Source organism: Onychostoma macrolepis, chromosome 01, assembly GCF_012432095.1.
Source record: "Onychostoma macrolepis isolate SWU-2019 chromosome 01, ASM1243209v1, whole genome shotgun sequence".
Taxonomy (NCBI): Eukaryota; Metazoa; Chordata; class Actinopteri; order Cypriniformes; family Cyprinidae; genus Onychostoma; species Onychostoma macrolepis.
Window position 1 is genome coordinate 17,463,555 of NC_081155.1, and position 15,323 is coordinate 17,478,877.

The 15,323-nt window shown below is 37.1% G+C and overlaps 2 protein-coding genes across 2 annotated transcripts; both read left to right on the plus strand.

Moving 5' to 3' along the window:
• Positions 1–5,157: 5,157 nt before the first annotated feature.
• On the plus strand, positions 5,158–9,671 carry LOC131539135 (uncharacterized). Its single transcript, XM_058773485.1, has 4 exons — positions 5,158–5,364; positions 7,756–7,808; positions 7,983–8,022; positions 8,141–9,671. The coding sequence occupies exons 1-4, from the start codon at positions 5,336–5,338 to the stop codon at positions 9,378–9,380; spliced, it is 1,362 nt and encodes a 453-aa protein (XP_058629468.1). The 5' UTR covers positions 5,158–5,335; the 3' UTR covers positions 9,381–9,671.
• Positions 9,672–11,446: 1,775 nt separating this feature from the next.
• LOC131539111 (mucin-2-like) lies at positions 11,447–13,953 on the plus strand. The gene has a single exon (XM_058773447.1). The coding sequence runs from the start codon at positions 11,545–11,547 to the stop codon at positions 13,951–13,953; it is 2,409 nt and encodes an 802-aa protein (XP_058629430.1). The 5' UTR covers positions 11,447–11,544.
• The last annotated feature ends 1,370 nt before the right edge of the window (positions 13,954–15,323 follow it).

Here is a 15,323-nt window from a genome sequence, read left to right on the forward strand (position 1 = left end):
ATATTGTGAGTGCACACAAATAAAAGTAGACCCTTTACAATTCCGAATGATGTGTTACTCTTGCCTTTATGAGCAAAAAGTACGGCGTAAATTGTATCCACTGAAAACAATGCAATGGATTGAGCTGGTGCCTCCACCTCCAGCGCTTTAGCTTCGACTCTCCGCACAAACTATTGGATGCAGCGCACATTTATCTAGGTTTAATGTTTAAACATTGTTATATGCTTGAACTGTTTTAGTATATCTATAGATTGTATTTTAGGCAAGTCGTGATGATTTGAGAAGGCTAAATTAATCAAACATAGGCTATGATCAGGCTGCCGGTCTGCCGCTGCTGCTTGGTCTTTACTTTAAGAAAAAATAAACTTATTTAACGAACAAAAAAAACATGCTCCAAACGTTTTTCTAAATGAACTTAATAAAAAAAACTAAATGAAATTTCGAAAATTTGCCATTACATACAAAACTGAACTATTTTAATAGCTGAAACAGTATAACGCGATCGCGATTTCGACCGAGGGGGATTCTACCGGAACGTGATCTGTACAACAAGTTTTAATCCGGTTATAGACTCTGATGTTGCGGCAGCCGCAATCAAAACCTTTGGAACTAATGATACGCTTAAAAAAAGATAGTAAGATAGTAGGTGGCAAACAGTGACTGTTAAATGTATGTGATGCCTGAATCATTCAAGAGATTCATTCAAAAACTCTTGATGAAACAAGTCTTCATTTATTTTTTTCAAATGATTTTTTTAGCTAGCCTAATTAATTATTTAATTTAATACATATTTTTAAATAGATTAATTTATAACATTTTAGACATTTATACATACTCATTTATAACATTAAATAAAACATTTAGTAAAACATTTATACAGACTGACCCCCCCAATATATAATACCATATATAGCCTATTATGTATGAACTATGTATGTATTACGTAGTTCTGCAACCCCCCTCTTTGGGTTCGTTCTGCAATCCATGGAAAAAACTACAAACAAAGAAAAGAAATTGTGTTCACATTTGATTATAAATAACCAAAGGTGACATATCAGGTTTGATTTCTCGGTCATTAAAAATTACAATGAACAAACTATAAATATAAAGGGTGGAGCTTTAGCAGACTGTCAACCAAAAAGCTTAACAATCATGTATCATCAAAATATTCAGGTGAATAGATGTGGTTTGGCAGGCCAATTATAGGCTGTTGTAATAGTTCATCCGTTTGTCATGTATTTCAGTATTCTGTATTTGCGTATATGAGATTCTGAGTCACTTTGGATCTGTTAGCGTTCTATGTCACACTAGAAGTTTCACATATAAATCTTTTTCAATAGCTGACAGATCAAATCTTAAGTCAGTATTTGTCTTATACCCTCTTGCATTAATAAGTAAATTACGACATCCTAAAAAAGTATTTGCGACATCCTACACTAATGGTTCAGTTAGAAATTTCTTGTAAATTTCTGCAGAAAGAGCAACACATTGAATTAAACATTAAAAACTGTGAGACATTTGATCTTGTTTTGCTTAAATGCATGTCAGATATATGCTATTGCTTTCACCTGTGTTTTAGTTTATATTGTATTTATGAAGTAGATCACTTCTGTTTTTTTGTGTATTTTTAGGTTTCTGAGAAAACACTCCAAATGTAACACATCTGTCGGGTTATACTTGTATGTTTTTAGATACACATTATAAAAGAAGGTGTGTCTGTGTGTACGTCTGTGTCCATCAATGTGTCAGAGATGTTGTTGTGATAAGAGTTTGTGCGTGTTTATGCTTGTTTGTAACATTCCACACCCAAGAGGAAATTAATACAATACAATATGATTGTGAAAGAGGGGTGTTTGTTAGATGGCTTGTTTGTGTGTGAGCACAACAGGTTCTGAATGTTCTCACACCCTAAAACAAACTGTCTGAAAGAATGAGAGAATAAAGAAAACTGTTTTAAGCCAAAATAACTTCAGAGAGAAGTTTTGAATTTTTTATGTCTGTTTTAATCATGATAGCTACATAAAAAAACAGAGCATGCTGACCCAAAACAAAGTAAGAATAAAGTAGAATCTGCACACCAAATCAAATTGCACTTTTAAAGAAACACTGGGTTTCATGATTGTGTCAAATAATTCCTGTCTTTGGGACACCAGAAATTGAGTCAAGTGATTATGACTTATGGTTAAACAGGTCTTTGAAATAAATTAGCATTTTTTTCACATGAACACATCAAATATTATGCGTCATCTACTTTATACCTTAATAGTGTGCCTCAAGGTGTGCCATCTGTGACGTGTCTTGAGAATGTGCAGAGAATTCTCTTCCTCTTTCACATACTTCCTTAATATTTTATTTATAATGATTCACAATATTATACACAAATTATTGATATAATTTTTCACAATACATTACTTTTTATTTATTAAACAAATGTCTTTTATATACACTTTAGAGAACAGACAATCACATTTGTCCCACCTCATGATATAACATTGTGAATGTCCTTCAGAAGTGGAATATTTCCATATTTCCATAAGCCAGTGACCCGCTAGCAGGGTTTCAGTCATTAGCTGCATTTACATAATTGCTGAATCAGTCGGTATAGGTGTGACACCCTCAGGGCCATAGCTGGGGTATGCGGGGCCCTGGTGCAGGTTGTACCTGTGGGCTCGGGTTAAAATCGTGTTCAGTTGAAATTATAATTCAGAAATGTGGGGGAGGGTGTTGAAACAGCCGGGGACCCCTACACTGTAAAAAGTGATAAGTTGACTTAACTTTAAAAAATTGAGGAAACCTGTTACCTTAAAATGATTAAGTACATAATAATAAAAATTTTAAAAAAAGTTAAGTGAACTTGACAATTCAATTAACTTATTTTTTAATTATTATTTACTTAAAAATTTTAAGGCAACGGGTTTCCTCAATTTTTTTAAGTTAAGTCAACTTATCACTTTTTACAGTGTAGAAGCATCGCCACCCTCTCTCCCAGATAGCAACAGCCCTGGAGGACACCCCCAAACAAAATCAAGTTGTTACAAGTCTATTAGTGGGACTCGGGATGCTGCATTCTGATGTCTGTAAAACAGATGTGGGACCACACTCCTTCACTGCAGCCATGGTGGATTTCATTCCAGGGCTAGCATCATAGCCACTTACAGTATTTCCCATGATACAAGTGGCTACATAAGTGGATTTTACTCTAAATGTTGTGCCTTGCAATTCCATTCTGCCTTTTTTGTTTTCTAAATAATTGAACAAGTTTAGAGGTGCCCAGTTTAAGGTACTCATTTTCAGGTTTCTGAAAACCTGTAAAGCATCATTTCCAACAGATGTCATTCTCATTTCTTCTTTTAGCCTGCAAAGAGTGTTAAAAGGCATGGGCAGACACTGTCATATACAGCTTCAAATAGGAGAGAGGAAGGTGAAAAAGAGATGTTCATTGGGGCTTCATCTTATAAGTGAAGTACTACACATGCCACTATACCGATGCAGGCCTTTTCTGTAGAGGGGGAGGTGCTGATGTGCAAGATCTGTAAGTTGTTCCAAGATCTGTGAGTTTTACCATCTCCAACCCTGCTCCCGAGGAGCTATCATCCTGCAGACTTCATTTCCCACATTGTTCCAACACACTTGCCTGTCTTCAAGTAACCCCGAACACCTTGCGTGCTTCTCGATCGGAAGGCTGAGTCCCGCATTAATAGAAAGTCAGTTAATATACTTTTTTTTTTTTATATATAAAGTATTCTTCAAATTATAATTTTAATAGTATTTTTGTGGAAAGTATTTTTATAGTCAACATTTGAAGTGGATCAAAAAAAAGTGGTTTTAGGACAACTTTGATGAAAGGTTTTGATCCACGTCAAACGTTGACTAGTGTATAAGGTATCCATATGTCCTTGTTAGACCCATCTCATTCCAGCTTTTAATGTTGAGCAGGATTCTAGCCTTGAAGTCTCAGAAGGACAGGACGGATGCAAAGATGCAGCCTTCCGTTTGAGAAGCTTGATTAGCTGGTTCAGGTGTGTGAAATCTGCAAGACTGGACTGGAGGTATGTTGAGCACTTTACCTGGAGGATAAAAGTTGAATGTTTAAATCTGCATTAGAAACACCGTGATCATCAGTGTCAAAGGCTGTAGTTAGGTCTAAAATATGGCTCCAATAACTCCTTGTCTAGTTTAAGTCTATTTGCCATTGCAGAATATCAACTTTCCACAGTATTTGAGTTTTTAGAAAGAAAAACATAACAGTTGGCTTTGTTTGTTTTGTATAAATTCAGGCTTGCTTCAAGTGAGTTTTTTATTCTGTAGGAAGTGCATAAACTATGAAACACATTTACCAAATGAATTCGTAGATGTACACCATGTACAAGTCATGTGACTTCGATAAGATGTTGTGCTGCTTTTCCCAGTGCTGCTGCTGCTTCTTCTTCTTCTTCTTCTTCTTCTTCATCTTCTTCATCTTCTTCATCTTCTTCTTCTTCCTTAAGACAATGTTACATTTAATACAATTTTGTGCACATGCACAGGTGACAACACTTTTCATTTAACAGACAAGATATTTCTTGAACAAAATGCACCCAGCACTTCAGGGGAGAGATATTTTTTATTATATTTATATTTTTATATTATACATTTATATTATATTATATTATATTATATTATATTATTTATATATTTTTTCATGAAAGATTTGTTTTTGAAAGTCATATTCTATTGGACACATAGCCTACCTTACATCTAAGATTCAGATAGAATTTAAAGTTACAAACAAAAATATGAAACCATAGCTCTATTTTAATTCATGTAAATTTTATAGATTTATAACAGGTAAACTTGTTTAAGAGAGAGTTATTTTGGAGGCCAGAAAAGGCCCCCCTTTTTTTTTTTTTTTTTTTTTTTTTGCAATTTGAGGTTTGGAACTGCCTAAAAGATGTGCCTTTTATGATTGGCCTTTGCAGTTTCATTTTGTATTTTCAGTTCTATCCTATAATTATTTCAATTTTACTGTAATAACCCTGTGAGGTAGCCTACGTAAAACTTTGTCACAACCTTTTCACAACATAAATGCATTTTTTAACGTAACTTGCTGGGTACACCCTTTATTGTTGACAGAGTTGGACCATAAATCAGATGCTGTGCACGCTACACAGACTCGTCACCAAAACTGCACCTGTTAGACTACCACACCTTTCCTTACAACGTCAACAGACCATATATTTACTGGCCCAAATTTTGTCTTGTCAGTCTGAAAACTTTGAACGAAAACGCATCACATAGAGAACTGCAGAGACTACAGAGGTGCACAGACTATCATAAGGAATATTGTTCGCTATTCATGGTTATGACTTTGAAGAGCGGGAGAAGGTAGGCCACTGAATAAATGAAATATTAATTTTAAAAAGAGCTTATGAATATTGTTTCAAGAGATCGATATATGCATACATTTAAATGCTATACATTGTAATTTAATTTTTTTTTCTTTTATAGATAAAGAAAAAAAATGTTTTCTATTTTATTTATTTATTTATTTATTTTAAATCATTAAGCAAATATAACTGGGGGTAAAAAAAAAAGTTTCATCCGCTTTTGCGAAGCAGCATTGTTATCCAGGGTCTTCTAAAGCGTGCGTAAAGTTACACTGGACACTGGACATCTGTATATGCATTTCATTTAATTATAAACATTCGCTTTGCAACATTAATGCAAATGTATATAATTATATACATTTGCAATAATCAAAAAAAGCATTCGTACATTTTATTTTGTCCCGTTGTTTTTGACAAATTGAGCAATGATGTAATCTAAAGATGTAAATCATTAATGTATAAATGTGCGAATACTAATTGTGGGGTCTCATTTTCTTGTAAATGTGAAATAAAATGAATTGTTTTTCTGTCTTTAAACCGATACACAACAATCTGTTCATGCCATCAATAACATGACAGACATAACATTTTGCTGACTATTGTAATAAACATAACTGCTGTAGTTAAGTACAGTATATATTAATAATTCTTTTAAATTTACAAAAAAATAAAAATAAAATAAATGTGACCCTATTAGTATTAGCACATTTATACGTGAACATTTACATCTATAAATTATGTAAATATTCAAATACTTTCCGCTGCATACCTTCCAGAACTATTATGGTCAATGTATTAATTTCAGATGTATTTAATTATGAAAACCTTTATAATCTATAATAACATTAAACTGATTGCATGTTTCCTCTAAACCATGTTTTCTTGGGTATTGAGACAGGCACATTCAACAGAATATCTGATTGGAGATAATTATGGAAAAATTAAAGATACACTGTGTAGGAATCTGCACATGTGATAATGTAAGCATCATTAATGACCCCTTGAGTTTAATAAAAAAAAAAAAGGGAGAATGAGCACTTTTGCTCTTAATTTAAAAAAAAAAAAATAGGAGCAGAGTCAAAAATTTAGGAGCACCCACGATCAATCACAAAAATGAACCTTCCCATTATGAGGCGATATTTGACTCCTTAAAGTGATTCGCAGTGACGCCTTTGTAATGCCCTTTTTTCTAACCTTATTAAATATCAAATTCATAAATTTATATTTACAATTTTTATTATTTTTTTTTTTTTTATGAAAAAATAAATCAGACATCAGGAAAAATAGATTACCAACCAAAGGAAATCAGTATCAACAAAATTAATCTTTGCACTACAGAGGTGCACAGAAGCACACAAAAGTGGTATTTCATATATTTACACTGTTTAATGAGGCACATAGGTGGCATGAATGCATTTAATTAAAATTTGATTCGATCAAACAGCTAATTCATTCATAATCAAAGCGAGTGACTGTTTTATGAATGGATGACTGAAATATTGACTCACTAGATTCTTTCAAAAATGCACATTCATTTCTAAACGAAACACCACTACGTTTGCTTGGAGATTTGCAGTGGTTCAGCTGTGTCTTTGTTTGGAACTAGTTTTGTTGATAAAATAGAGCAAAGTCAGATTGATGTAAGCCACTTAATATCAACTTCTTGTTTACGGAACTGTTGTATAAAATCAATATCACATTTACAAACTCTCTTATAAACATTGGAAAGCTGTGACTCATCTCAGTTCATCTCACAAACTTCTGTTACAGCTCTCCACTGCACAATGAATGTCTTATGTACATCTTGTCTAAACTTTTTTTTGTTTGTTTTTTTGTTTTTATAATGAGAGGATCAGCACTGAATGATCCTCTCAGCAACTCAGGACTGAAAAAAATAAAAATAAAAACAACAACAACAACAAAAAACTGAGTAATCTAAACGCTTCTGATTGGCCACGCGTTCAAGATATCAAAAGATATGTCTGTTATTGGCTACACTGCTAGAACCTTTTGTAAACTGAAACAGACTTGCATGTATGTCTGGATTAAAAGTAAGATGTTCAGATTTTGGCAAAATCACGGTTCATCCTAGATAATTCTACCTGAAGCAGTCTGGTTTCACAATCTGTTCTTGTAAAGAGTAGGACTCGCACCTATAAAGAAGCATTTTCATTGGCTGGAGTCTTCAGGTATTATGACCAGTCACAAAAGTCAACATTGCCCAGCCATAGACACAAATATCCTGCTACGTTTTTTTATTTAGTTCTGTGCGGAACGCAGATCGCTGATTAGAAAGTTTACTCACTTGTAGATATTCCTTTATGAAGGGTAAAATTACTAATTGTACAACAATTAAAATAATATCTAAATGTCTTGTTTTCTCTTTCAGCAGTTTTTTTCTTTCTAAGCAGGATGGAAAAAGGAAAATTTTATTCACCCTGTGTAAGTATTTTAAATGTAAAATGTGTTTAATTTATCATATTAATGGAATATGTATCTGGAATATTTATGGAATATAGTATATGTTCTACAGTTTGTTCCGGAATGGTTCTGTTTTTGGCTAAATATAAACAAAAATTAATGAAAAAATTTACAGGAATGTGTTTCTCTTTACAGTGTGTTTGTGGTGTGCTATTCATTCTACAACTAGAGTTGGGTAGGTGATTGTTTGGATTTCAAATATGTATCATTACTTTTTCATCTAATACAAACATGTTTTTGAAAAAGGTAATAATATATTAAAAGGTATAATATTTTTCTTTTAAAAAATCCAGTGCTTCATCAACGGAGTCGACAACTTCAGGATATACAGCTTCAGAAACCACAACTCTACTTCCCACTTCAACCTCAGCAACATCAGCTCCAACCTCATCTGATTCTTCAGGTACAACAATGGCTATAACTACAGAACAACTTGCTTCAACAACCATGCCTACATCTTCAGAAACGACAACTGCAGCAGAAACAACAAATTCTGCATCCACAACCACAACTGAACCTTCCACTGCTACAGCTGTACCAACAACGTCACTTGAACTCACAACAACGGAACTCACTACAACTTTATCTACAATAACGAGCGATCCAACAACATCAACAGCTGTAACTTCTGAATCCACAACTCTTACTTCAACAACAATTCCTACAACTTCAGAGACTACAACAGCAGAAACCACGACTACAGCCTCATCAACAACATCTACAACAACGACTGATCCAATAACATCAACAGCTGTAACTTCTGAATCCACAACTTTTACTTCAACAACAGTGCCTACAACTTCAGAGAGTACAACAGCAGAAACCACGACTACAGCCTCATCAACCACATCTACAACAACGACTGATCCAATAACATCAACAGCTGTAACTTCTGAATCCACAACTTTTACTTCAACAACAGTGCCTACAACTTCAGAGACTACAACAGCAGAAACCACGACTACAGCCTCATCAACCACATTTACAACAACGAGCGATCCAACAACATCAACAGCTGTAACTTCTGAATCCACAACTTTTACTTCAACAAAAGTGCCTACAACTTCAGAGAGTACAACAACAGCCTCATTAACCACATCTACAATAACGAGCGATCCAACAACATCAACAGCTGTAACTTCTGAATCCACAACTCTTACTTCAACAACAATTCCTACAACTTCAGAGACTACAACAGCAGAAACCACGACTACAGCCTCATCAACAACATCTACAACAACGACTGATCCAATAACATCAACAGCTGTAACTTCTGAATCCACAACTTTTACTTCAACAACAGTGCCTACAACTTCAGAGAGTACATCAGCAGAAACCACGACTACAGCCTCATCAACCACATCTACAACAACGACTAATCCAATAACATCAACAGCTGTAACTTCTGAATCCACAACTTTTACTTCAACAACAGTGCCTACAACTTCAGAGAGTACAACAGCGAAACCACGACTACAGCCTCATCAACCACATTTACAACAACGAGCGATCCAACAACATCAACAGCTGTAACTTCTGAATCCACAACTTTTACTTCAACAAAAGTGCCTACAACTTCAGAGAGTACAACAGTGGAAACCACGACAACAGCCTCATTAACCACATCTACAATAACGAGCGATCCAACCACATCAACAGCTGTAACTTCTGAATCCACAACTCTTACTTCAACAACAATTCCTACAATTTCAGAGACTACAACAGCAGAAACCACGACTACAGCCTCATTAACAACATCTACAACAACGACTGATCCAATAACATCAACAGCTGTAACTTCTGAATCCACAACTCTTACTTCAACAACCATGTCTACATCTTCAGAAACGACAACTGCAGCAGAAACAACAAATGCTGCATCCACAACCACAACTGAACCTTCCACTGCTACAGCTGTACCAACAACGTCACTTGAACTCACAACAACGGAACTCACTACAACTTTATCTACAATAACGAGCGATCCAACAACATCAACAGCTGTAACTTCTGAATCCACAACTCTTACTTCAACAACAATGCCTACAACTTCAGAGAGTACAACAGCGGAAACCACGACTACAGCCTCATCAACAACATCTACAACAACGACTGATCCAATAACATCAACAGCTGTAACTTCTGAATCCACAACTTTTACTTCAACAACAGTGCCTACAACTTCAGAGAGTACAACAGCGGAAACCACGACTACAGCCTCATCAACAACATCTACAACAACGAGCGATCCAACAACATCAACAGCTGTAACTTCTGAATCCACAACTTTTACTTCAACAACAGTGCCTACAACTTCAGAGAGTACAACAGCGAAACCACGACTACAGCCTCATTAACCACATCTACAATAACGAGCGATCCAACCACATCAACAGCTGTAACTTCTGAATCCACAACTCTTACTTCAACAACAATTCCTACAACTTCAGAGACTACAACAGCAGAAACCACGACTACAGCCTCATCAACAACATCTACAACAACGACTGATCCAATAACATCAACAGCTGTAACTTCTGAATCCACAACTTTTACTTCAACAACAGTGCCTACAACTTCAGAGAGTACAACAGCGGAAACCACGACTACAGCCTCATTAACCACATCTACAACAACGACTGATCCAACAACATCAACAGCTGTAACTGAATCCACAACTTTTACTTCAACAAAAGTGCCTACAACTTCAGAGAGTACAACAGCAGAAACCACGACTACAGCCTCGTCAACCACATCTACAACAACGACTGATCCAATAACATCAACAGCTGTACCTTCTGAATCCACAACTTTTACTTCAACAACAGTGCCTACAACTTCAGAGAGTACAACAGCGGAAACCACGACTACAGCCTCATCAAACACATTTACAACAACGACTGATCCAATAACATCAACAGCTGTACCTTCTGAATCCACAACTTTTACTTCAACAACAGTGCCTACAACTTCAGAGAGTACAACAGCGGAAACCACGACTACAGCCTCATCAAACACATTTACAACAATGAGCGATCCAACAACATCAACAGCTGTAACTTCTGAATCCACAACTTTTACTTCAACAACAGTGCCTACAACTTCAGAGAGTACAACAGCGAAACCACGACTACAGCCTCATTAACCACATCTACAACAACGACTGATCCAACAACATCAACAGCTGTAACTTCTGAATCCACAACTTTTACTTCAACAAAAGTGCCTACAACTTCAGAGAGTACAACAGTGGAAACCACGACAACAGCCTCATTAACCACATCTACAATAACGAGCGATCCAACCACATCAACAGCTGTAACTTCTGAATCCACAACTCTTACTTCAACAACAATTCCTACAATTTCAGAGACTACAACAGCAGAAACCACGACTACAGCCTCATCAACAACATCTACAACAACGACTGATCCAATAACATCAACAGCTGTAACTTCTGAATCCACAACTCTTACTTCAACAACCATGCCTACATCTTCAGAAACGACAACTGCAGCAGAAACAACAAATGCTGCATCCACAACCACAACTGAACCTTCCACTGCTACAGCTGTACCAACAACGTCCACTTGAACTCACAACAACGGAACTCACTACAACTTTATCTACAATAACGAGCGATCCAGCAACATCAACAGCTGTAACTTCTGAATCCACAACTCTTACTTCAACAACAATGCCTACAACTTCAGAGAGTACAACAGCGGAAACCACGACTACAGCCTCATCAACCACATTTACAACAACGACTGATCCAATAACATCAACAGCTGTAACTTCTGAATCCACAACTCTTACTTCAACAACCATGCCTACATCTTCAGAAACGACAACTGCAGCAGAAACAACAAATGCTGCATCCACAACCACAACTGAACCTTCCACTGCTACAGCTGTACCAACAACGTCACTTGAACTCACAACAACGGAACTCACTACAACTTTATCTACAATAACGAGCGATCCAGCAACATCAACAGCTGTAACTTCTGAATCCACAACTCTTACTTCAACAACAATGCCTACAACTTCAGAGAGTACAACAGCGGAAACCACGACTACAGCCTCATCAACCACATTTACAACAACGAGCGATCCAACAACATCAACAGCTGTAACTTCTGAATCCACAACTTTTACTTCAACAAAAGTGCCTACAACTTCAGAGAGTACAACAACAGCCTCATTAACCACATCTACAATAACGAGCGATCCAACAACATCAACAGCTGTAACTTCTGAATCCACAACTCTTACTTCAACAACAATGCCTACAACTTCAGAGACTACAACAGCAGAAACCACGACTACAACCTCATCAACAACATCTACAACAACGACTGATCCAATAACATCAACAGCTGTAACTTCTGAATCCACAACTTTTACTTCAACAACCATGCCTACATCTTCAGAAACGACAACTGCAGCAGAAACAACAAATGCTGCATCCACAACCACAACTGAACCTTCCACTGCTACAGCTGTACCAACAACGTCACTTGAACTCACAACAACGGAACTCACTACAACTTTATCTACAATAACGAGCGATCCAGCAACATCAACAGCTGTAACTTCTGAATCCACAACTCTTACTTCAACAACAATGCCTACAACTTCAGAGAGTACAACAGCGGAAACCACGACTACAGCCTCATCAACCACATTTACAACAACGAGCGATCCAACAACATCAACAGCTGTAACTTCTGAATCCACAACTTTTACTTCAACAAAAGTGCCTACAACTTCAGAGAGTACAACAACAGCCTCATTAACCACATCTACAATAACGAGCGATCCAACAACATCAACAGCTGTAACTTCTGAATCCACAACTCTTACTTCAACAACAATGCCTACAACTTCAGAGACTACAACAGCAGAAACCACGACTACAACCTCATCAACAACATCTACAACAACGACTGATCCAATAACATCAACAGCTGTAACTTCTGAATCCACAACTTTTACTTCAACAACAGTGCCTACAACTTCAGAGAGTACAACAGCAGAAACCACGACTACAGCCTCATCAACAACATCTACAACAACGACTGATCCAACAACATCAACAGCTGTAACTTCTGAATCCACAACTCTTACTTCAACAACAATGCCTACAACTTCAGAGAGTACAACAGCGGAAACCACGACTACAGCCTCATCAACCACATTTACAACAACGAGCAATCCAACAACATCAACAGCTGTAACTTCTGAATCCACAACTTTTACTTCAACAAAAGTGCCTACAACTTCAGAGAGTACAACAACAGCCTCATTAACCACATCTACAATAACGAGCGATCCAACAACATCAACAGCTGTAACTTCTGAATCCACAACTCTTACTTCAACAACAATGCCTACAACTTCAGAGACTACAACAGCAGAAACCACGACTACAACCTCATCAACAACATCTACAACAACGACTGATCCAATAACATCAACAGCTGTAACTTCTGAATCCACAACTTTTACTTCAACAACAGTGCCTACAACTTCAGAGAGTACAACAGCAGAAACCACGACTACAGCCTCATCAACCACATCTACAACAACGACTGATCCAATAACATCAACAGCTGTAACTTCTGAATCCACAACTTTTACTTCAACAACAGTGCCTACAACTTCAGAGAGTACAACAGCGGAAACCACGACTACAGCCTCATCAACCACATTTACAACAACGAGCGATCCAACAACATCAACAGCTGTAACTTCTGAATCCACAGCTTTTACTTCAACAACAGTGCCTACAACTTCAGAGAGTACAACAGCGGAAACCACGACAACAGCCTCATTAACCACATCTACAATAACGAGCGATCCAACCACATCAACAGCTGTAACTTCTGAATCCACAACTCTTACTTCAACAACAATTCCTACAACTTCAGAGACTACAACAGCAGAAACCACGACTACAGCCTCATCAACAACATCTACAACAACGACTGATCCAATAACATCAACAGCTGTAACTTCTGAATCCACAACTTTTACTTCAACAACAGTGCCTACAACTTCAGAGAGTACAACAGCGAAACCACGACTACAGCCTCATTAACCACATCTACAACAACGACTGATCCAATAACATCAACAGCTGTAACTTCTGAATCCACAACTTTTACTTCAACAACAGTGCCTACAACTTCAGAGAGTACAACAGCGGAAACCACGACTACAGCCTCATTAACCACATCTACAACAACGACTGATCCAACAACATCAACAGCTGTAACTTCTGAATCCACAACTTTTACTTCAACAAAAGTGCCTACAACTTCAGAGAGTACAACAGCAGAAACCACGACTACAGCCTCGTCAACCACATCTACAACAACGACTGATCCAATAACATCAACAGCTGTACCTTCTGAATCCACAACTTTTACTTCAACAACAGTGCCTACAACTTCAGAGAGTACAACAGCGGAAACCACGACTACAGCCTCATCAAACACATTTACAACAATGAGCGATCCAACAACATCAACAGCTGTAACTTCTGAATCCACAACTTTTACTTCAACAACAGTGCCTACAACTTCAGAGAGTACAACAGCGGAAACCACGACTACAGCCTCATCAACCACATTTACAACAACGAGCGATCCAACAACATCAACAGCTGTAACTTCTGAATCCACAACTTTTACTTCAACAAAAGTGCCTACAACTTCAGAGAGTACAACAGTGGAAACCACGACAACAGCCTCATTAACCACATCTACAATAACGAGCGATCCAACCACATCAACAGCTGTAACTTCTGAATCCACAACTCTTACTTCAACAACAATTCCTACAATTTCAGAGACTACAACAGCAGAAACCACGACTACAGCCTCATCAACAACATCTACAACAACGACTGATCCAATAACATCAACAGCTGTAACTTCTGAATCCACAACTCTTACTTCAACAACCATGCCTACATCTTCAGAAACGACAACTGCAGCAGAAACAACAAATGCTGCATCCACAACCACAACTGAACCTTCCACTGCTACAGCTGTACCAACAACGTCACTTGAACTCACAACAACGGAACTCACTACAACTTTATCTACAATAACGAGCGATCCAACAACATCAACAGCTGTAACTTCTGAATCCACAACTCTTACTTCAACAACAATGCCTACAACTTCAGAGACTACAACAGCAGAAACCACGACTACAACCTCATCAACAACATCTACAACAACGACTGATCCAATAACATCAACAGCTGTAACTTCTGAATCCACAACTTTTACTTCAACAACAGTGCCTACAACTTCAGAGAGTACAACAGCAGAAACCACGACTACAGCCTCATCAACCACATTTACAACAACGAGCGATCCAACAACATCAACAGCTGTAACTGAATCCACAACTTTTACTTCAACAACAGTGCCTACAACTTCAGAGAGTACAACAGCG